The sequence below is a fragment of the Macrosteles quadrilineatus genome, unplaced genomic scaffold (assembly GCF_028750875.1).
Source record: "Macrosteles quadrilineatus isolate MER2022 unplaced genomic scaffold, UCM_ALF_1.0 Scaffold_7__1_contigs__length_78375512, whole genome shotgun sequence".
NCBI classification, from domain to species: Eukaryota; Metazoa; Arthropoda; class Insecta; order Hemiptera; family Cicadellidae; genus Macrosteles; species Macrosteles quadrilineatus.
Window position 1 is genome coordinate 75,673,011 of NW_026542600.1, and position 23,055 is coordinate 75,696,065.

The 23,055-nt window shown below is 34.3% G+C and overlaps 1 protein-coding gene across 3 annotated transcripts; it reads left to right on the forward strand.

Moving 5' to 3' along the window:
* The first annotated feature begins 366 nt into the window (after nt 1-366).
* Nucleotides 367-22,741, forward strand: LOC128997975 (protein quiver-like). 3 transcript variants are annotated; one of them, XM_054423853.1, is made up of 5 exons: nt 367-684; nt 2,613-2,693; nt 9,806-9,850; nt 15,555-15,701; nt 17,743-22,741. In XM_054423853.1, the coding sequence occupies exons 2-5, from the start codon at nt 2,669-2,671 to the stop codon at nt 17,937-17,939; spliced, it is 414 nt and encodes a 137-aa protein (XP_054279828.1). In that variant the 5' UTR covers nt 367-684; nt 2,613-2,668; the 3' UTR covers nt 17,940-22,741. The 3 variants fall into 3 exon arrangements, with proteins under 3 accessions (XP_054279828.1, XP_054279829.1, XP_054279827.1); XM_054423854.1 differs by having other exon boundaries at nt 367-578; XM_054423852.1 differs by lacking the exons at nt 367-684; nt 2,613-2,693; nt 9,806-9,850 and adding exons at nt 4,853-4,940; nt 6,888-7,042; nt 7,632-7,682.
* Nucleotides 22,742-23,055: the final 314 nt, after the last annotated feature.

The following is a 23,055-nucleotide window of genomic DNA, read 5'->3' on the forward strand; positions in this document are numbered from 1 at the left end:
CGCAATATAACTCAGAGGCAGTTTAGGATGGAATACTGCAGTAAATGTCTCCCAAATAAACACAACCTTGTTTATTACGTGAAAACAACTTCATACAATCACGTATTAAAGATGACTCATTTCTCAAATAAGTATGATTTCATAGATGCATATGAATTTAACACGCCATCACTAAAATTATTTTTAAAAATAGCAAAATTTTGTAACTATTAAATTCATTTAGTACATGTGTCTTGGAAAACAAGCTTACTCTTTGCTTTAAATTGATTTAAATTTTCACCCTTCCACCCTTCGTGGTGGCAAATGCTGGATCATGCGCAGTTCGAGTTTGACACTTTGATTATTACTGCATTATTGAGAGGAGGGGGTTGTACAGCATTGCAGGGTGCTCTTATTCTATGGTCGGGGAAGTCGGTGATTGCTAACTTGCAGAGATTATTTGGGCAACCTTATAATAATTAATAGAATTGTGTGTGATATAATTTAGGCATATAGTTTTGAAAAGCTATATTTTAGACTTGTTTTGTATTCAAAAATACTAGAGACTGAAATGGATCAATAACTTACCTGCAACTAGGGTAAATATAATTTTCTGTCTTTTTACCTATATATTGGATTAAATCTAATATATTGGATTCTCTTCTAATACTGTAATAAAAGAAAATGCCACTGCACAAATAACAGGTAAGTTCACCAATTAATAGAAGTATTAATATAAAAAGTTGAGATATACTAGCCTTATTAATCAAGCTACAACATTGTATAATTTGTTATAAAACTTTGTGGCAATAATTATCTAGATTATGAATATATTATTATTAGTATATGCTGCATGGTGACTGCAGAAAAGTGACATGGGAGCCATAGAATTCTGAAATATTTTAAGAGTCTTCAACTAGCTAAGTACCTATATACCGGTACTAATTTTTCTTATTTATAGTTGGGACTTTTAATTTTAATTAAAATTCCATCCCTGAAATTTTAACTGTAAATAAAAATCATAATGACCTATAACTGTAATTATACAGTTATAGGTACCCTCAAACCCCTAGGGGGTTGTAGGTAACCCTCAAATTATTGAGGGTTGTGAAAATATTCAAATGTGTAAAGGTAAAGGTATAGGTATTGGTCAAGGTACTAAAATGATAAAGTTAATAAATATAATTTAGAGTCAGGTTACATTCTTGTACAGTATCGGTATCTCAGAATAGGGCAGGGACTAAAATGAATTATTATATTGATAACCTCATAACATGTTATTTATCTGCATTTTTTATAAATTTATAATTACGTTCCACAGCTTCTATAGTCATCCGCAAAAAACGTAGTAGATGTTAACACTTTATCTTTAAAGTTAAAATTATGATAACAAAACCCTTTTTACCTCCTTTGAAATATAGCAGTAAATATTAGAAAGATTTTCTTTTTGATAATAAAACTGTTGGTAAATGCTGTTTTCAAAGTCCATCAGCGATGTTTTCGTCAAACTTCACTAATGTAGCTTATAGGGGGAGGGGCTTGTAGGAGGGGGGGATTATTGTAACCATAGGGATTCAATTGTAAGCATAATTTATAAAAAAATCCTCTTTCTACAAACCCGATCTTGAAATTGATTGCCCTTGAATACTCAATTGAATACTCAATGTGGTCGTGGCGCCCCCTCCCCCTCAGGAATAATAGTCACATTTACATATTTTAATACTATGTTAATACAAATAGCTGCGCCCCCTCAGCCACGGCGCCCGGGGCAGCTTGCCCCGGTTACCCCCCCTTCGGACGGCCCTGCTAATCTAGAACTAGATACCGTTGAGCTGAGTTTTTCTAAGTCTTCTGCACTTGACGATGCCTCGTCAGTACTTAGCTCACCAGGCATTTTTTCAAAATTACAACCGTCGAAACTCGAAACTGAAGGTGACTGGGTTGACTGTTTGTTTACAAGGGGCTAATATGGGGAGCGACGAGTCTCGTCGCTGCTAATAACCCTATGTTCATGAATTTGTTCCTTTAGAGTTATGTAAGTATTTTACATCATTAAATGTATTAATTATGCTAATGAAAACTTAATTTAACAATATTCATTGAGTTAAATTATCTAAAAAGTCTTACAAACAAATTTATATCAAATTAGTTTCTATTATTCTATCTCATTTTACCCGGAACAGAAATGAAATTGCTACCAGTGTCCATATTTTGGAGCTCTTAAAAAAAAAACCACCTGTGCAGGGAAAAGGTTTTTGGACCAAAATCTCAGCTGAGGTGAGGATGAATATTGATAACATTTCCAAATTTAATACTAATACTTTTAAAACTAAAAATAAATTTAAAAATTTGTTAACCGATAATACACTGTGATTTTGATGAATTACAGGTTAGTTCGATTAAGTTAGTTTTAAGCCTAGTGACGCCATTGAATGTATGCGGCTGTATACCATATGAATAAAGATATATTTTTTCATTTCATATCAATTTTTAAAATTGTGACGCCTGTGAAAATCTTCCGGCCCGGGCAATACTTGATCAATCCCCAGCACACATTGTAACTGTACACATTGAGTCTTACTAAAATGCAAATATTCTTATTGTTCAAAATTAATTTAATTACATTATTTCAGAAACTGGAAAGAGGATGATCAAGATGATGTCTCTGGACTAGTAGAAAATAAGGAGAATGCTGTGGTACATTCAAGTCCCAGGTTTGTAATTGAATTAATACATAGTGCAAGAATTCAAACTACTATACTCAAGTTTAATATTTTACCTGGTCACTGCCGCTACTTTTGATCAGTACAATCAGGGTCGAGGGTCGCCCCGAGGGTAATAGACGCCCGGGGCGAGATTTATATTTTCGCCCCCTCCCCATAAAAGGTATTTGGGGGTTTGCGTCAATAGACACAACGTCCGATATATCGATATCGAACGTTTTGCAAGTATTTTTTATAAACCCTTTACATACAGTGTTGAGTTTGTTTAAATATAGGAATGGGTCCATATAGATGGTCAATGTAAACAATGTTAGTAATGTTACGCTGTTAGCATATCATCAAAACCACGTCTGTATTCACAGTTTGAGTTCGCACAACACTGAGCTAATCGTAACGTAACAACTACACTGAACTAAATTACTAAAAACATTGAATTTACAACTCACAACTCACATCACGAAACTACTATGAGTTGACGTAAGAGTTTGTGTTTTGAGGTTAGAAACAAGCAAGTGTAGGTGGGCGTGGGGCGTGTGGACGAATGCGCAGTGTGTGTGTCCCGGACTCGCAGTATTGCCAACAAGTCACATGCCAAACATAAAAGTAGTAATAGTACGAGTTGTATATTAAATAACGGTATTTATTTTATGAATAGGCCTACAACAAAAGCTATATAGATTGCCTTTTTTGAGAATAGTTTTTTAAAGGCAAAAAAGCAACTTGGCTTTGGCTTTGGAATAATTATTGAGGAGAAAGGAAGGATACACAACTAACTCACCTGAATAAAGAGTCCCAGGAGGTAAAAAGAAGTATATACAGTTTATAAGTTTTAGTGTAAACAAGTTGGGTGTTGGCAAGCCTGTCAGACATTTAAAACAGTGCCGGAACTTTAACTGCCATTCTACCTCCTACCTCTGAAGAAGTCCCTGAAAGGGGCGAAGTATCACTTTGATGTGTAATTTTCTATGTGTTCTTTTGACTTCCTGGGACTCTTTATTCAGGTGAGTTAGCTATCCTTCCTTTTTTGGAATAGTCATTGTCAATGATTACATGTTTACGAGTTTTCCGTGGAATATTCGTTTGCGGTTTGCCGATAACGTTGTTAAATTGTTTACCTTTCCAAAGCCGCGGTGCCCTGCTAGCCGTACAGTTCACCCCTTGTTTTAGTGGAGACGTTCCATGCACAGGCTTCTGTGGCCCATGTGGATGGGCAAATGCAGGTTTAAAGAGGCCGCTGACCTCTTAAAAATACTACATTCAATTTGTATTTACCAAATTTTGCCCTAAATTAGTATACTACTATTAATTAATTAGAATTCTTTTGTCTACAATAAACAAAAAAATGTAAATTCGATATTTCCAATATTAGAGATGAATAATATGGGTTAAAATATACAAAGCAAAATATTTGAACTCTTTCCCATTATTCATTATTGTTTGATTTAAATTCAGCTGTAGCAAAGACACAATTTATTGCCAAAGTGAACCGCCATCGTAGTTCTGTATGGAACACTACTTACTATGCTTGATATGTTCCACAGATACCTACTGCGTCTATTCTCTATTGACAAGCAAAGTTTTAAGAGGCGGCAACTATTCCTGCTTAAAATAATCACAACCGTTCTAAAAGCTAAATAGTAAAATAAATTATAACATACCTGAAACAGTAACTGCATTGTAAATCGTTTAGCAAAATTTTATTTGAACTTTTAAGTAGTAGCCTACATTTATTAAATTTATTATGAATTCAGTTAAATTTTATTCTATTGAGCATTATAACTGCATGTATCAAACATATAATTTTTTATATTAAATTAGAGTAACTAAGATTGGTTTCTTCCATTAAAATTTGTACCCTACGACCATGACGATTGTCAGGACTCTTTAATATCTGTACATCAGTTTATACACTTTACTCTTTTGTACATTAGTATGTATTTCAAAAGCTCAAAACATGTTATTGTAACAATTTTATTTGTTAAAAAAAAATTAATTTCCAGTAGATTATTGCATAGTAATATTACTTGTAAGATTTGTGACAGCCCATCAACATCTTCAACCACATGTATCAACATCAAAGCGATGACATGATTTATAAGGGAGAGATGGGTGTGATCTATTTCTATGAATCCCAAAATAACTCAGTCTGTTGGAACCTTCACTACTGTAAAGTTGTTTCTTTCTGTTTTGGTGTGAAATACTAAATATTGCAGCAGTCGGTTTGCTAATTTTATTTCAGTAAGATTCATAAACAAAACATTAACACTGATGGTTCTTTGGGTTTTCATTTTCTATGCAATAGACAGGACTTGTGTTTTCTTCAATTATTAGTCTCGGCAATTTTTAAAGTATTTGGGAAATGTTAACATTTTTAATGGGATGTTATTTTTATTTTATTAAAATTATGAATTCAGAATGTACAATATAACTCTTGATGGATACAATCTGTTCACGTACTCATAAATGTGAATTTGGTCTATCCACCTTTGCAAACAACCTACACAATTTAGTTTTTACGTCAACTTATCTATACTAGATTATACTCTCTGCAAGTCCAAGAAATCTCGTTAATGCTTTCAATACATTCACATTCTTTTTATTTTATTTCATTATTTTATCAAACTGTTATGTTTTATATACATTTTGCTATATCTATTTTAATTTAGAATATATTTGTACACTTAATGATAAAGAGGGCACAACAAGGTAATAATATTGACATACCTTGAGGCTAAACTGTTTTAGTGTACAAGTGTATGCCACTTTTGATATCTATCACAATACCACAAAACAATTTTTAAAATCTGAACTCTGATAAGGGCCAACTTTTATTTTTGGCATTTATACTGAATCTAACCAATCTAAACCTATATTTATGAGTAAAAAATGAGCATTAATTAATGAGTCATAAATATGTTTTTTTCCATTGAGTTTTAACATGTAGGGTATGTAACTGGTATTTACATTTGGGTTTCCTGAACTAAACCTTTTTTTTACAAAACAAGAGAAGTCTTTTATGAACCTGTATTTTTGTAAGTTTATGAACTAGTGTCTAAAGCTATGGTTCCACAGGCTGCGGAATTTCCGCCGTGCGATGCGGAATTACAAGGACATTGGTTCAATGGAGTTCCCTGTGTCCGGTTCCACTTACGTGTGTTTACGCGTCCAGAATTTTCGGTTTCTCATGGCGGACAAATCATACTGGTCTGAGAGCAGTGGCAGTGCGGAAGCCGCCAGCGGAGAGGAGCTATCAACTATTGTGACCGTGTAGTTATTGCAATTACATTATGATTTGTGCTTATGAGAGGTGTTAGGTGTTTATGAACGTTTAGTCAATTTTAGTACACACCTTAATGTTATTGCTAGTTTAATCTCGGCATTCAAAGGTTGTTTGTCTCGATTAGTAGGGTTGTGTGGGTAAGTAATATTTTATGACATCAACCAAAATGAAAAATTGGTCTTTTGACACACGGAAGACCGCTTAAACTTTTTTTCATTGTCTACCAAATGTTTAAGAAGAAGTATGTTTAAGCTCCTTTGCTGTTCCGATTCTTAAATATATCACTCCGACCACTATGAGTTGACATCAATAAAGACAAAAGATCGACAACATCATCATCAACATCATCGTCATAAAGTATCGAAAAGCCACGAGGGCTTTTGTCTTCCTATCCATACTCGTCACTAGTTTGAACACAACTGAATTTCCGCAACGTATTTTCCGAAGTTTCAGAGGAACCATCCCTCCGTATTTTACGCGGCATGATTTCTGCAAAGGAAAATTTCACACTGCACGGCCGAAATTCCACAGTCTGTGGAACCATAGCTTAAGTCATAAGTGTAAACGGCTTCATAACCTGCAACTGCAATGTAGTAGGAAAAATATTTACTACACATAAATGTAAATTTAAAATACATTTTGTCAGATCCTTTGATTCCTTCTTGTATAGTTCCTTTTGATGTAATTGATACATTCAATTGAAAGCAGACTATTTCCCAACCGATTTTTCTAAATAAATTTCTAGTACTACAATCAAAATTTCTGAAGTGTAAGTACATTTCCTTCCTTGTAATATGATTCATACCAACTAACTCACTATCATAACTTACACTTCTAACAGTAAAGCTGAAATTATTTCTCCATTTTTTGGTAGTAATTAATGGTCTGTTGCGGTTATCTTTTAGCCCTACCTGAAAGAAAAAGGTTGAGCTTTAGCTCACGTTTAAATACCCCTATGGTAGTTATAAATCATCGGGAACATGATTACAAGTACAGTAAAAGAATCTTAGTTCATAAGTGAAACGCACAGAAAAAAAGGCTATGATAATAATATATCTAGGTATGTATAGACCATAATTTACTTAGTGATATACTAACTCAACTTTATTATACTTCAAAATAAGACTTGTTCAATGCTATTTCCCTGTCCTAACACATTATAAAGACACCTGGTTATTGAGCTTGTCATAAGCTTGCCATTGAGCTTGTTGGGTCTGGGTCATAAATACATTTCCAAGGATATTGACTTTTGCTCAGTCTTTTCCTAAATATTACCTTCTCCCTTAAATCCTGAGATGTTTAAAAAGTCAGAATAGACGAGCACACATTGGGTCCACATTTTTGTCCGTCTGGCTTTTTTTACTATAATTGGGCTGATTAAAATAGATTGCAATTCTACTTTGTAAGAATTCTATCGACCTTTTCTAGATTGTAGGTAAATTTTGTCATACTATTTGCTTTCAACTTAAATGGTTCTGGTGGTCAATTTCTTGGTTTCAAAGATGAATGATAACATTTCTCTAAAAGTGTGATATAAAACTTTAATTTTCCATATCTGTTATGCTGTACTATAACTAATTTTGTTTACAAATTTATCAACTTTTGATTGACATAACATTATATTTTCAGCAATACCTGTTTGTTTTCAGTTGTTGTGCTCACATCACTAGCATGTACCGATGCGGACTTATGTTTTCCTAGTGAGTAAGCTATTTGTCTGGTTACTATTTGTCGCTGTCGCTAAGCATCTGAAGGCTGTTATTCTGTTTTTGATTATACAATCTTAAAGTAAGATACATGTAATTTGAACACCCCATGGTGTTGACAGTTATTACAGAATCAAGGATGATTGTCTTGTAACACTTTGAAATATATACTATGGAACTTGTTTAAAACAAACAAATTTTAGAATGATCTTTACAACAACAAATCAGTGCAATAAGTGCAAAAATTTACCTGAAAAACCAGCAGATTTCCTTGATTAGAAACTCTCCGAAGAATTGCTTGTCCCTTAGTCATCTTTTCAATAGAGTCAGCCCTGAACGACTTTAGCTTTACTTCAAAGAGCAGAGGTTTAGCAATCACATCCTGGAGACCCCATTTTCTGCATACTGGGTCGCTCACAAAGAGATCCATTCTATGCATATGCTTTCTAAGGTCGCAGTGTCCTGTGATAAAGCCTGCTATCTGTTGGACTCCAGTCCAAGGAAAGGAATTCTGCTGCAGTTGGTGACAAGGGACACTCAAGTGTGAGTTTAGTCATATCCCCTGACCTGAACAAGCCTCACACCTTCTCTTGTGTTCATGTTGTGCCCAAGAGTTTATAACATAAATTGCCCTTTTATTGGGGATACCACAGTATGTTTTGAGTCCTGTGAAATTTGAAGATGAAATACCAAGCCCAGAATGTCCAAGAACCCGGCAGAGTGTGACTGTTGAGCTCGCCTGACCTGCAGATGGCTTCAAAGCATTCCCAAACCAGTGATATGGTCCGGGTAAATACCCATTGGGTAGTGTTCTTAAAAATAATGAAAAACCTTAGCAGTGTTTTGCATGGTTCACTGGATTTGCCATGTCAAAACGGGTAAAATATGATGGCCATTTAAGTTACCTTTTATATGATTAGTTGTTTTGTGTTCTTGTCAAAATTTATTCATTAATGCACATTTCCCCACAGTGTGTCGCATCTTCAGAGTTAGACTAAACTATAAAAGTAAATTCACATATTTCTACAAGTGTTTGTGAGTCACTGTTGTTTTTTCACACCACGAGGATTACACGGTAGCGCGGTGACGGCGGGCGTGGGTCAAGTTTCATCAAGGGAGGTTCCAAGCAGATTTTCTTGTCCGCATAGCTAAGTCTCATGATTTCCGGCACAAATTCCAAAATGGAAATTATTTCCCATAGGAACACAGAGGGATTCTTAGGAAGAGGAGATGCTCACCTCAATTTATGGCCTCACTCCTCCCTCTTTTTGTCCCGGTTCCACTATGGTTTTTCTTTTTAGCCGTAAACTATTCAAGTTCACAATTTGGAAGTGTTCCATTGTGGCACCAAGAGCCGGGGGCATTGTTTAGGCCCTATTAAGTCTACAGATTATCAGTAGCAGTCACCCTTTTGTAAGAAGATGGGTCTGGTCCCATCTCCTTCGTGATACTTGAAAGGTTCAAATGTGCCTTTAATCCATCTGGTTTTCCCCTACTATTTGGTAAGCCTTTTCCCACTCTTCAGTCTTGACGAATATCCCTAGTACTTACCTGACATGCCCCCTCCTGGTCATTAAAGGCAAATTCTGAGAAGTGTATTATTAGAGAGGAGTCCTGACTCCTGACCAAATCCAAAGGGTCAACTATTAACTCGCCTAAGGGCTTCCTTAGAGATGTTATGTGTCCAGCCTCAGACCCGAAACCACCTATAACATCAAACTAAGAAGAGGTGTATAAAAATGTTTGAGATGGTTGTGGGTCTAAGGCTAGACACTTTCTTAGTCTAGCGTATACTAAAATATGCATCCAAAGGCTAGTAAGTGATAAATTCTGAGGAAGATAATAAATCATTTATACACTTGTTACATCTTTTATATAAATAATTTATACACTTTTCATAATCTTTACTAGATGAGTAATGGATTTCAAAGTGTCACAAGATATTATTTTTGCCTAAAACAAAATATGAGCTAAAAAATCACAGAACAATTAAGACAGAACAACAGTCGTCAGAGAGGCAGCCACGTCTGGCAAAGCATTTCTGTGACCTGTGACTAATCTTACCTAGACTTGACTAATATTTCATAACTCTTTACATCCTTGTTGGCTATTTACAGTTATCCTCCTCGCTGCACTACAAACCTCACATGCTGAGTGTCAAAGTAAGTCGATACTAACTCCATTCTATTGTTTGGTAGGGCTTTTCATAATTTTTTTTTTCTCTTGGTGTATTTCAGTTTATATGTGTTTTTGAATAAAAATTGGGATTATAATGCTAAAACAGTTCCCATGTAGCACAGATGGTTGGGCCAACGTTGGCCAACTGTGGGACAGTTGGTCGATGGTTGGTTGGAGCTTCCACAACCAACCAACCGTTGTCCAACTGTATATCTCGTAGTTGGGCCAACCAATATTTACAACTGTGGACCAACATTGGTTCATTGTTAATGAAATACATTAATATGCATTGCTGGGTATCATACATCAAGCCAACCGTTGTCCAACCGTTTTTCACTCCGTTGGACCAACAAAAGATACTTTTGTTGGACCAACAATGGTCCATAGTTGAGTTTACACGACTTTCATTCTCTGGGTCTAGCTTTCACAACATAATTATAATAAAATATCTGGTTTTACAATACCTTTATCAGTTCCAAAAGTTTTTGGAACTGATAAAGGTATTGTAAAACCAGATATTTTATATATTACAGTTCCGGCGCTACAACAATGAATTTTAATAATTTTAATAATGCAAATATTTTTTAAATTAATATTCTTTAACTTATTTGCAACAATTTAAGGGGAAAGAGTAATTAATCATATAACAGGCAATTATAATAGCATTAACAATCTAACGGTAATTTATTAATCATTCAAATACCAGTATCCTCTCTAACTCCAAAAAAAAAACTACTTATGATGCCTTAACAGATTAACAGAATCATATTATACTGTGTAGTATCAAAAATGTTTGAAGTATTGCGACCATTGCAACTGTCGGCTACTCTTTCACCACTTGAAAACTCTCTATATCAGCAATCACAGATAGCTCAGTGGTAAAGTAAGAGGCTCATAAGTCGAAGGACCCGGGTTCGAGACCCGTCTGGGCCAAAAAAATTTTGTTCTAGTTTTTTTTCAAAATTTGTTTTTATGAACTATTTAATCAATTTACTCAACTAATAATTATGCTTTTCGTACTAAATCTTTATTATTTTGTGTGAAATAAAACGGTTGGACAATGGTTGGCTGGAAAACAGTTTAAAGAGGTGACATTTCTACCGTTGGCCAACTGTGTGGCTCCACAATTTACCAACGTTGGCCCAACCATCTGTGCTACATGGGTTAACTTAACTGTAAAATTAATGGATGGAATGGCTATGTTCAGTTGGATTCTAGGTGAACAGTGTAAATTTGTATATTCAAAATTTTCACACAAGCATTGAAAATAAAAATTGCCTCACCTATTCTAGCATCTTAATTTTATTAACGTTTGACCGAGAAAAGCGTTTAAGAGATAACACAGTTTTGGATGGTAGTTATAATGTATATAGTACTACAAGGAATTTTCACAAAGCCTAAATTGTATCAACTTTCATTTTCCAAGGGAATTTTTGGTTCAGTTTACGAAAAAAAAAAATAATTCGACATGCATCAATGTGATATTTGATAGTAAATATTTAAGTATTGATTTTAATAAATAAGAAAATATCAGCACAAATTAAGGCATTTAATTGTGAAACATATGAATTCTAATTTAAATGGAGTACTTATTAATTTTAAAACTGTTATCTTGTTAGAATTCATGTTCACCACAGCTGTTGAGAATTATAAATATTACTGACCAAGACAATTTTAAATCAGTTTGGTCAGTAGCCGTTTTAAACCGAATTCACCAGGAGAAAGTTTAGTATAGTTAGCTTTGTTGGGCCAATAAAATACATACTTGTTAAATTTGAGGGTAGTAAGTATTGTATACCGTTTCTGTAAAAACAAACAAATAATTATAGATGGATGAAAAAGATTAATGATTAGCTATAACGCAATATAACATCACACCAATTGGTTTTGGTTTACTAACCCTCCATAAAGATAACAAAAGACAAAACTGACTCGTAATTTCTTTTCCATGTTCTGTAGTATGTGCAGCACAAAATATTTTGGGCGCAACATCATAGACAGTTTGGAATAACTCTAGTCTCAAATATTACTCAGCATTTTATGGCCATTCAGTCTTCTATAAAAAAAAACAATGATCCAATATGTCTTTAAGTTTGATAACGACTAGACATAATGAAAATAAATTCAAATTCAAGTGAACTTTATTCCATTGACACAGTACAGCAATTGCCTAGGAGCTTAGAAAGCAAAGAATGTTATATGAAGTAGCAATTGTTGGTTCTAGTCCAGAAATATTGGTATCAGTATTTTCCATTTTCCTTCAGCCTGAGTTATCAATGTGCCAGATGGTAAAAATCACTACTGTATATATGTGAGTGGCAGTAAATAATTTGAGAAATGTTTGATAACGGATTTAACTGCAACTCAAATTGTAACTGCACGGAAACACTACTTGTACAAATATAAGACTGCAAAAGCATTTACATTTATATTAAGTATAAATAAGTATAAAAACCAGAATACAATTTATGAAAATTATAGTCTTTGTAACAAGTTCACTTATTTTATTTTTTTATTATTTTTTTTTATATTGTGAAGCTATGCTAAAGTTAAACAATACAAATAATTTATAATTTTGTTCTCTCCACATGTACCTAGGCCCAGATGTCCTATGTTACATCACTACATTTATGTAAATTATTACCAAGAGTGTCCAATATAAAATAATCATATTATAATCATATCATAACAGTAATAATCATATCATAACATGGGTGTATGATATTAAAAACCACTGTCATATACCACAGAAGTTTACCAGAACGTTTAACAACCTAACAAATTTTAAAGTAATGGTTTGACAGTGAACATAAAGCCAATAATTATCTAATCGATTATAGTTTGAAAATAAAATAAATGATACAATTTGTCTAAAGAAAGCAGGCCTAATTCTATTCAAAAATCAAAGATTTCTAATAAAATTAACTCTAGCAACATATAATGATATTGGTTGAGCAACAAACAATCTGGTGATCAAAATAAATTCTGCAATAGAAGTTCAGTTCGGTTACTTTATACTGTAGTTATCATGCATGATTACATCTGTAAGGTTGTTTAAGTTCATTTTTCAACTATTCAACATCATAAGTTAGGTAAGTATGGGCTATAGCTGGGCTGCGCTTTGAGCTACAGAGTTTATTCTTGCCTGAGTAGTTGTTGGTAAGTAGATATAAAACTTTGGTCTTTGATGACGTTGAGTCTTTTTGTTGTGTAGTTAACTTAGAAATACTTTAGTTAGATTAAGACTTACAATGTAAAACACAATCATAGGTATGTTACTGTTTGTATAAGTAATTTTCCCATTAGCAAGGAACACAGCAGAACATTTAACTTCCACTGAAAGTAAAAGTTGTTCTAGGTTGTATTTGATAAAATCTTGTAGACAGATTATGCAAGGGTAAGAACATTTGGATAATCAGGGGTGAAATGGTGATAAAGGTAATAATCATTTTGTTGATCATTTCCAAATTTAGATTAACTTATAATATACATTTAAATCTTATTGGATCTCTTTGAGTTCATTTAAAATAAGTTGTTGTTTGACCCAACACTTTATTTTTTAATTTTTACATTTCAACGATTGTCAGTAATAGCATTTTCTATCAACTTTTGTTATTAAAATTTTACAGTTTAAAAATATTAATTACATTCCCTAACAAAGTTTTCAAGTTCAAATTTTAGACAGCAATCTTGGAAAAAAGGTAAGTTGTTTTTTAATATCAGTAGAGTGTACCAGTGTGTGTGTTGTTTTTTATTGTTTGAATACATTTTATCATTAAATGATAAATATTCAATCCTCCCGTCAATTCCTGGATTGATTTAATAAACAAGTTTGTCATTTATGTAGTGGATTAAAAATTATAAATATTAAATATACTTTTGGATGTTTTGTAATGTAAAGTTTACTGGCTTCAATGCAGTAGTGTAAACCTGTACAAAGAAAAAATGTTAAAACAATAAGGATTCTGTGAATGAAACAGTTTTTGGACCTGAAAAATTAATTGTATTATTATTTGTTAGTTTTGTCATATTTTATGTTGGAATTGGTAATCTTGGAAGGACTATTTGATCACAATGTTTATTGAGACTGTGCGTTTCATCAGCTGATTTTCCAATCTTACAGAACAGAAAGTTAAAACAACCCAAGGTTGTGTCAAGAATATAAATAATTGTACAATCTAAAAATAAATATAATTACAAAATATAAAATAAAATTTTTTTATTAAGTTGAAAAACTCCAAATATAGTTGGTTATATATAATTTTGGAACATTTTCCTTAAATTCCTTTCTCTCTTTAAATTTGAACAATTCTATTTTCGCTGTTTAAAAAAAGTCAACCGTGGGACTGGATAAATTTATAATTAATAAAGGATTTATTTTACAGTATAGAATGATTGATTTGGTTTCTTAATACAAAAGAATTTTGCTGTGTCATTCAGTTATAGGTAGATTCAAAAAGTACAAATAGCTTTTACCTTTTTCACAGTGTTTCTAAGTAAAGGTTAAGATATATTATAGAATTAAATATGCATTGCTATGGAACTATTTTAGGTAGCTTTTATTGTAGTTTCACATTTGAAAGCTGCTTCATTTAACTGGAGACATGAGTCATGGAACATCCTACAGAACGGTCCACGAGAGTCTGCAGTTGAGGGAGGAGCCTATTTACCATGTAAATTTGAAGGAGCCAGTGAGGACAGTGCGGTGTTGCCAAATCTAATAATACCAGCTGATTTTGAAATATTGTTTAGTATATTTTAATTAGTGTCAAAAAGTTGTGAACGGGTGATGTTGCAACGTCGCGCTACCCCAGTTTGGTATTGGCAGCCGCCAACTGCAGACTCTCGTGGCCCCTAGTATAGGTAAATACAATCTACTAAGGTATGAAAATATAACCTAGAAAGAAACGTGCAGGCTTAAGAATAATTAATTTGAACTACTGTATTATATGATTGTGAATCCAAAAGCATAATCAGAAACTACAGTAATTTAAGTGTCCTTGAATGAAAAAAAAAACTTTTCTAATAAACATACAACAAGCTCCCGATTATCCACAAGAAGATTAATCCTGATCCGAAAAATATCATGAAAGTTAAATGTATGTTATAAAGTGACAGCCAAGATGTTTGGCGTTACATTGCGTTAGGAGACCCATCGCCAGAGACGAGCAGACAGTAGAGTTGTCATTATTTACTTTTCACCGACAATAATTGATGAGTCACCGATTACAAGCAAGGAGTTCATAAGTTAAATTTTGTGTGTGTTTTAATCTTTGTTATTACTAATCCTTTATATAGGCTCTCTAATACATATTTCTTTTTTAAACAGAAGTATGTGAAACAAAGTAAAAAAGGTACCACTACAATAAAAACGTTTTATTATTACCTAAACTTGTATTACACACATTCAAAGTCAAAGTGTAATTTATTTCCCAGGTATTATACATTAGGTTTGTCAATCACAGACACTCATTATCGTGGATAATTGGGACGTTGAATGTTATTTTTAAGGAAACCAACCAAATCCTCGTCTTGTTTCTAACAACCGTAATTTTAAGTTGTATAAGAGACTCTTGTTGTATTGAATGATTGGAAAAATCACAAAACAAATTTTCACTGTGATATTCAAAGTTAAACAAACCCGACTTAATCTTGATTGTGTACATACTTGTTTTCATATGTACGCAGCTCGCTCAATCTACTGCTATGAGTGTGACAGCTGGAAGGACGCAAGATGCAAGGATCCTTTTAACTATACAGCGCTTCCACGGGACCAGCCGCCCCTCATGACCTGCAATGGTTGCTGCGTCAAGATGGTCCGCAATTCTAGATCACGTAAGTTCACTCTTTTAAGTTATATACAAGAAATTGACTAAAACACAACAAGTCACCAAAAACACAATAAAATATGTCTTGCTAATAGGTTAAACAGTACAAAACTGTCACACAACCAGAAATAACTGCTAGTGAAACTATCTTTAGAACAACAAACCCATTCGATTGAATAATTGCTTGAATTAGTAATAAGAGTTAGAGCATCAGTAAAACCAACCAAGAAAACAGACACTAGAGATTGAAAAACTACAATCGAAGGTTTTAAAATCAAAAGTGAAAAAATTACAACACACTGCAAAAGATGAAAACTGACTAACACATACAAATCACAAAATAAATAAAGAACATGAAGAGTGAGTCTAGATGAAGAAAGAAAACTGCCATCTGACCAGATGAAAATGTACTGGCAGAACAGAAAACGGCAGAGAAGAAAAAGATAATACCTCTTATTTAATTTACTTATTTATTTATTTGAAACAAATTTAACACACATTTTTACAGATAATTATACACCATGCTGCAAAAGCCTGACATGGCTTGTCTGCAGCTCATTAAACTAAAGAGAAATCAAGTCAAAACTCTTATCACTTCTATCAGTCAGTGTATTGGTCCAATGTTGGCCATGGAATGAAAATAAATAAGTAAAATAATATACAATGATAAATGTACGATTGAAGAGAATCAGCCTGGTATGGACACAGAGAGTTGAAAGATTTAGAGGATGCTTACTTACAATGGTACCTGATGATTTTAATTTTTGAGCCAGTTGTTGCATTGTAATCAAATGCACAGTAGTGATAAGCTTAGCCCAAACCAAAAACCATTCACCTAGTTCTTTTTCAGCCTCTCAGGTGAATTCAAGGAATCCTACGGACAAGCCTTTTACAAGGTTTATGTATAACTTAGTGTTAAAATGCCCTTTGTCTTTGTATTGATTAAATAAATAAAATATGTAGCTAGACTGCAGCACTTGTCCTCAAAACTTTGTGAGCGTATAATATCCTTCAGAAAAAAATATAAGAAATTCAAACATTTTATAGCATTGGACATTGTGGCAATGTTTTTGAAACCTGAAACAAGTAATAAGTTCAAACATAAGTTTCATAATCAAGGGGAGAATGGTAACAAAAAGTAGTTCGCCCAATGAAGCCCATGCAACAGGAAGTACTGGCTGATACTCCCTTAAGCCGCATCCCCACTATGCCGATTGGCTTGGAGGCACGGCATAGTTGTCGCCGGCTTGCAAACTGCATTGTGCCATGCACCTTAACTTAAAATGATGGCCATTTACACTGTGCTGAGATGTGTCTGATGATGATTTGTTGTTAGCAGCTGTGTTAAGTTGTCATTGTTGTGGTGCAATAGATCCAAAGGTTAAATAGAGTGTCTACTATCTTTAATCTGTGATTAAACAACCAAAGTCACCCCGGAGGTTTTGGATTCACCCCAGTGGGTATATTGTTAGTGACCTAATTAAAGATTTAATACTGGATGATGTTGACATATTAAACTTATAATTCAGAGTTGATGCTGAGTTCAGAAATACAGTAAAACCCCTCATATCTGACCATGACGGGACCGGGGCAAGGTCGGAACGGTCAAAAGGTTGGATATCAGGAGGAGCAAAATACGATCAGGATATCCTTCGGTCTTGTTGACACCGGTAATAGTCTCCCGCGATCACAGCAACGTGAGGATATCCTTTGGTCTCGTCAACGCCGGTAATCGTCTCCAGGGATCACGGCAAAACCCGTGAGAATGTCTTGCAGTCTCTGTGACATTGGTATTCATCTGTCGCAATTACTGCAACACCCATGATGGCCTTTCGGTTAACCAAACACGCTCGGCACAATTGCCTATCGTGTAACAAGTAGACTGTTGGACACTAGGTTGGTTATTCCGAGGAGTCGGTTTTGCTGATATGAGGGGTTCTACGTTCTACCCTCATTGTTTTAGAGATATGTCTTATATTTCTGTGTCACATAGGATTGATAGTGAAAGGTCATATCATTAATGTACTTTTATTTTATTTTTGTTTCAGCCTACGAGAGTGTCCGGAGAACTTGTACATCGCAGTTACAAATAAACCTATTCATGGTGGATCATGTTTGCATGATGGAAAGTACAGGAACGGGCCATATGTGTTTTTGTGAGGAAGACATGTGCAATTCCAGTTCCCCCCTCTCTCCTCTCCTAATTCTATTGCTGGTTTGCATGATTCCTCAAGTGGTTAGATAGAGCTTGAACTAAACTGCATGTTTCGGCTCAAATTATCATGAAAAGTTCGCTTTCTCGATTTAAATTGTATGTATCCTGGATTATGTTTTTGATCGTTTTAAAGTAAATTCCGATTACTATAATTTGATGAGGGATATTTAGTGTAAGAATTTCCACATTGAAAATCTTGACGGGTAAATTTATGGCTTACGTTCTAAATTTGTTTCACAAAGAAATTCTTTTCCAACACCAATGAATATAGATACAAATTTAAAAGTTATTTGCAATAAGGAATATTGTATATCTATTTTGTAAGTGTTCTCTTCAGGTATCGCTATTGGATAAGTTTTTGTAAAACAAAAACCTCGAATGTTCAGATAGGTTTTTATTTAATTTTTTAAGTCGGATTACACACAATTGAACCCTGGTAGTGGTGAAAAAGACTAGTTACCCTAAAGTTGTTGCTTGTCTTAGCAGCTGAGTGTGCCTTGTGGATGGGAGGTTATGGTGCATGGTGGTTCTAGGAACTAGCTACCTAGTGCTAGAGGCAAAATTGTAATTCAGGCTGGCTGCCTATGTATTGTAGTGTGGAACACTTTGAAATAATAGTCTGAGGAATAAGTTTATGGCATGCATTGAACACCACAGGAATATAGTGAGACAAAGAGAATCACTGAGGAATGGTAAACCCATAATCAAAAAAGTATTAAGTCCAAGTATTCTGGTTTTTGTACTTTTAACAATTATACACATTTAGCAGAATTTTAGTTGACCCCCATATTAAATAATTTCAAAAAATATTTAGGGTAATGTAAGGAAACCCCCAGACTATTACCTCAAAATGTTTTTGTAATAGTTAATATGTATTTTTATTGGCTTGTACATGATGTAGTAGTAGTATCGTAGGTACATCAGATTTGCACTCTCTGATTTTGTTTTATCGAATGACAGTTTAGTATTTTATTTGCTTAGCGTGATGCAGCAACTAGTAAATGGCAATGTTAACAGAGTTTTGAACGGTTTGTTCAATTACATGTGGTTCTAGGTTTAAACCAATTGACGTTTTTTTTTTTGATCTGCTACACAAACCACTGGGCTAATCAAATTTCAATCCACTTTTCTATTTCTGCATGATATCTGAATGCTATGCACCCAATTTTTGTGTTTTAATTTGCTTGCTTCTGCCTAAATTTTTCATAACTTTTGTCTACTTAAAACAATATTTATAGAAATCGGTTCCTAAAAACCTGGTGAAATCTATTCATGAAATATTATTGTAGTTATTTAATCATTAGACACTTTTATTTAGCCAGAGATTTATGCTAGAACAGTCTGTCTTACCAATGAGAATTCATAGCTTATCTAGTTACTTAATTTGAATTTCCCATTTAGTCTGGTCCATAATCCAATATTTTCAGAGTATGATTGTATTATCATAATATGTTTTTACTCCTAATACATACGATATATAGTGTACAGTACTTGATGTTGCAGATTTTGGAACTCGGAAGAGTTGGATAATTTCTACGGCCACAGAATGCTATTTGGATCTTGGTAAGCCAGTGACTATTTCTTAAAAAAGGGTGTAGAATAAACCCTCTTCCAAAAACCTACACAGGGAACATGCACATAATTTCTAATATGACAAGAAATATTTAAACTTTAAACAAATTATGTCGTAAGCAGTAACGGTGCGGAGGGGCCCACGCGCTAAGGGGGGTGCCCGTGAGCCTTGAACGGGATTTTTCAAAAAAATTTACCGGGACACGGGCTTACGATTGTGTGACAGGCTCAGCCACACGGCCACCTATTAAAACAAAATTTATATGAGAATTACCATACGCTATTTTTATGACGAAAATTTCTTAAACCCAGTTATAGCACTAGGGCAAGTAGTTTACAACAGCTAAACTGACACTATTACTTGACGGATTGATATAAATTCCCTTCCAACCTAAGTAAAAGGATTGCCATCAGTCGTGCAGGTTGCATCAACTGCCCTCGAGGACTGTGTGAAGTCGCTATAATAGGGCCGTATTTAGAACCAATGCGGCCCCCGGGTCACACCAGAGAGGGCAGGGCTCTCTATGCTGATTCAACTAAATGAGCTTGAAAATTTTTTTACGATCAAATGGGCAAATACCTAGGTGACTAAAGGCTAGGATACTAGCTAATAAATAATGCCATTCTTTCATTGATGCTAAAGGATTTTCATTTAATTTAATTTCTTACTATTAGGAGGCTGCCCTTTAGATTTGTTTACTTCGAGTCAGCTAAAAAAATTTTACTTACCTATGGGCCTCGGGCCAAATCAGAAAGGTCCAAAATAGGTTTGCTTTGGAAACTGGTGATTTTTATATAATGTAGATTTTCAAGCCGAGTAGAGCCTGGACTATAAGCCTGATAGATCAAGCATAAAGTCAGAAAATCAAGCTCGAGCCGATTTTCTCACTACTCAATACAATAATGCCCAATTGAAAGTAAAAGCTTTTATGTCACGAGGGTCACACTCTCGAAATTGAAAGATTAGGCCTACGATTTTGCCGCGATCGCAGATATTGACGAGAACATTTCCCCGCGGGTGAGGATATTTTCCGCGATAGCAGAAGACGATGATGACGTTTCTTTTTCCACGAGAGATATATCTAGAATTTTGCCGCGATTGTGGAAAAAAATTATTTCCCCGTCACCACAGGTCGCGGGAGATATTAGGGATTGGGCCATACGACGATGATGTTGTTATCTGATGATGTCATAGGTTTGGTTGTAATCACTGTAGACTACGATAATGTTTCTTCCATGACTACGGGAAGTATTCACGATTTTGCTGCAATCATGGAAGACGATGATGACGCCTCGGGAGATGCTGTGCCAAGCAAAAGTGCAAGTAAGGCGGTAATACATGCGATAATGTTTTTAAAGATTATTGGGAGAGGGGGCTTGGCGAACATACTTGCGGGGGCCTGCGGGCTTTTATCGCCGCCACTGGTCGTAAGGAATAAAAAGCAGAGATATATTTAGATCATAGCATTCTTATCTTAATAGTAATTTAATTGTTAAAGTAAAGCTTTACATACTTTTCCCATTTATATTGAAAAACACTCAAAATTAGAACATTTATAACACTTGTGTTTTTTTTATACAATAAGTGTAAAGTATGGAGAGAGAGAACAATAAAGTTCATCCTTTTTTTGCAGCTCCTGTTTTAGGCTGTAAAGAAAACTAGAAAGGCTATGAATTCTATTGAGTATCGTTTTATACCCTTTTAAAACTTAATTTAAGATTAAACTTAAGTTTGGGAACTAGTTGCTGCATCATCATAAATTATCAGTGACAATACAAATGTAACAAAACAAAATCGATAACGATGTACTTTAGATGCCATGCACCTAGAGAACTGTATACTGTACATTGTATATTGTATTGTGTATAGTGTATAGTGAAGGTCATGCTTGGGACTGGAGTGAGGGCTGCTGCAACTTATCGCTTGCCTTATCCTACAGTTGCATGTTTATCCGATGAGAATTAAGGTAACGACCCTACTATAATTTTTGCATGGGTTTTTAGACTGATTGTTTTAGGACTGAATCAGATGTATATTGTGTTTTCATTAACAAGAATTACAATTCCTTTGATTGTTTGATTGGAAAGTATTTTAATTTATCTTTTGCATTTCACACAAACGTAGAAAGAATCAAATTTGTGGATTAGAGTGTTTTTATAATAGGAAATGAATCAAGGAAGTTTTTATGTGCAAGAAAGTTAAATGCCAGTCGATTTTTATATGAAAACATGTCAACACTCGACTCGTGTAACCTAGTGAATGTTTGATGTTAACTTTGCAGTTGCAGTGGCAGTAACAGTGAGTACGCAATGTGCATGCTTGTTGCTGCACCCCCTGACCTATCCCTCCTCGCACGGCAATTACTACAATGTTTTACTACTTCCTCCTGGCACCACCGCCTAGCCGTCCGGTTCATAAGACCTGGCGGGTTCTTTTTTACTTATTTCTGGGCGGTGCCGCTCAGGAGGACTTTCACAACTGGCCCGTTTTTCGTTTCAGGAACAGAAACAGAGTTGTTTCTGTTCCTGAACGTGCTTTTATCATTGCATTCACCAGAACTACACGCTTTAAGATCACGGTTCAAATTCATATTTCATTCACTGATTATATACACATGTTGATGTAATTTAAATTTATACTTCCACTCAGCTCATAATCATTATCATATGGTCATTTCGATTTTCTTTATTTTACTTGTTATCTACATGACTGTTTCATTGTAATAAGGAAGAGGAAATGAAGAAGTGAGATGTAAAGCACAATAAATTAAGTAATTTTTTGTAAAAGATGGTTTTGATGTTGTGTTTTTTAAGCATTCAATCGTTTCTATTAAATACTTTTTCTTTTCAATAGTAGTGTTAAGAACATTTGTAATTAGACATGAGTATGTTATAGAATATTATTGTTAAATTAGCGTTTAAATCTATTAATGTTTAAATACCTGACACAAAGAGTTTTCCTTTGATTTTATACATATGTTGAGCATTGGATAGAAGTTAACTGTCTTCCTTTCATATACAGTCTTTTCGTGAATGTTAATGAGTGATTTTGCATTTTTTCGACTTACAGTGTAACATTGATTTTCCCATTTTTGTAATGACCACCTACCCAAAGGAGCCATATGGCTGATTGTTAATTTTGTTCTTTTTATCAAGATCTTCACCAGCTTTTGTTACTTCAGGTTTTATGACTATTCTATACAAATCTACCATTTATGTAGTTGTACTTTATAAGAATAATTAAATACATGTAAAACTGACTGAATATTTACTTTAATACATCCACCATGTCTATACAGGTTCCCTGTTTAACATTGTAGTAATTATGAAATTAAATGCAGATTTAAGAATGAGTGGCTTTTAGCTGCAGCTCTGTTGTACAGAGGTGTTGCTTGAGGCTGACGACGACTGATTCATGCAGTCTAAATCATGCATTTAATTTTGTGATTGTGCAAACCAAAGAAACACTTAATCAACTAATGTTAATGAAGCTTAGTGTGCCTATGTGTGTATAGTGGTACCGTGTCGTGGCATGACGTCTAGTAGCATGGGTGTTTAGTCTAGACTGTGTTCC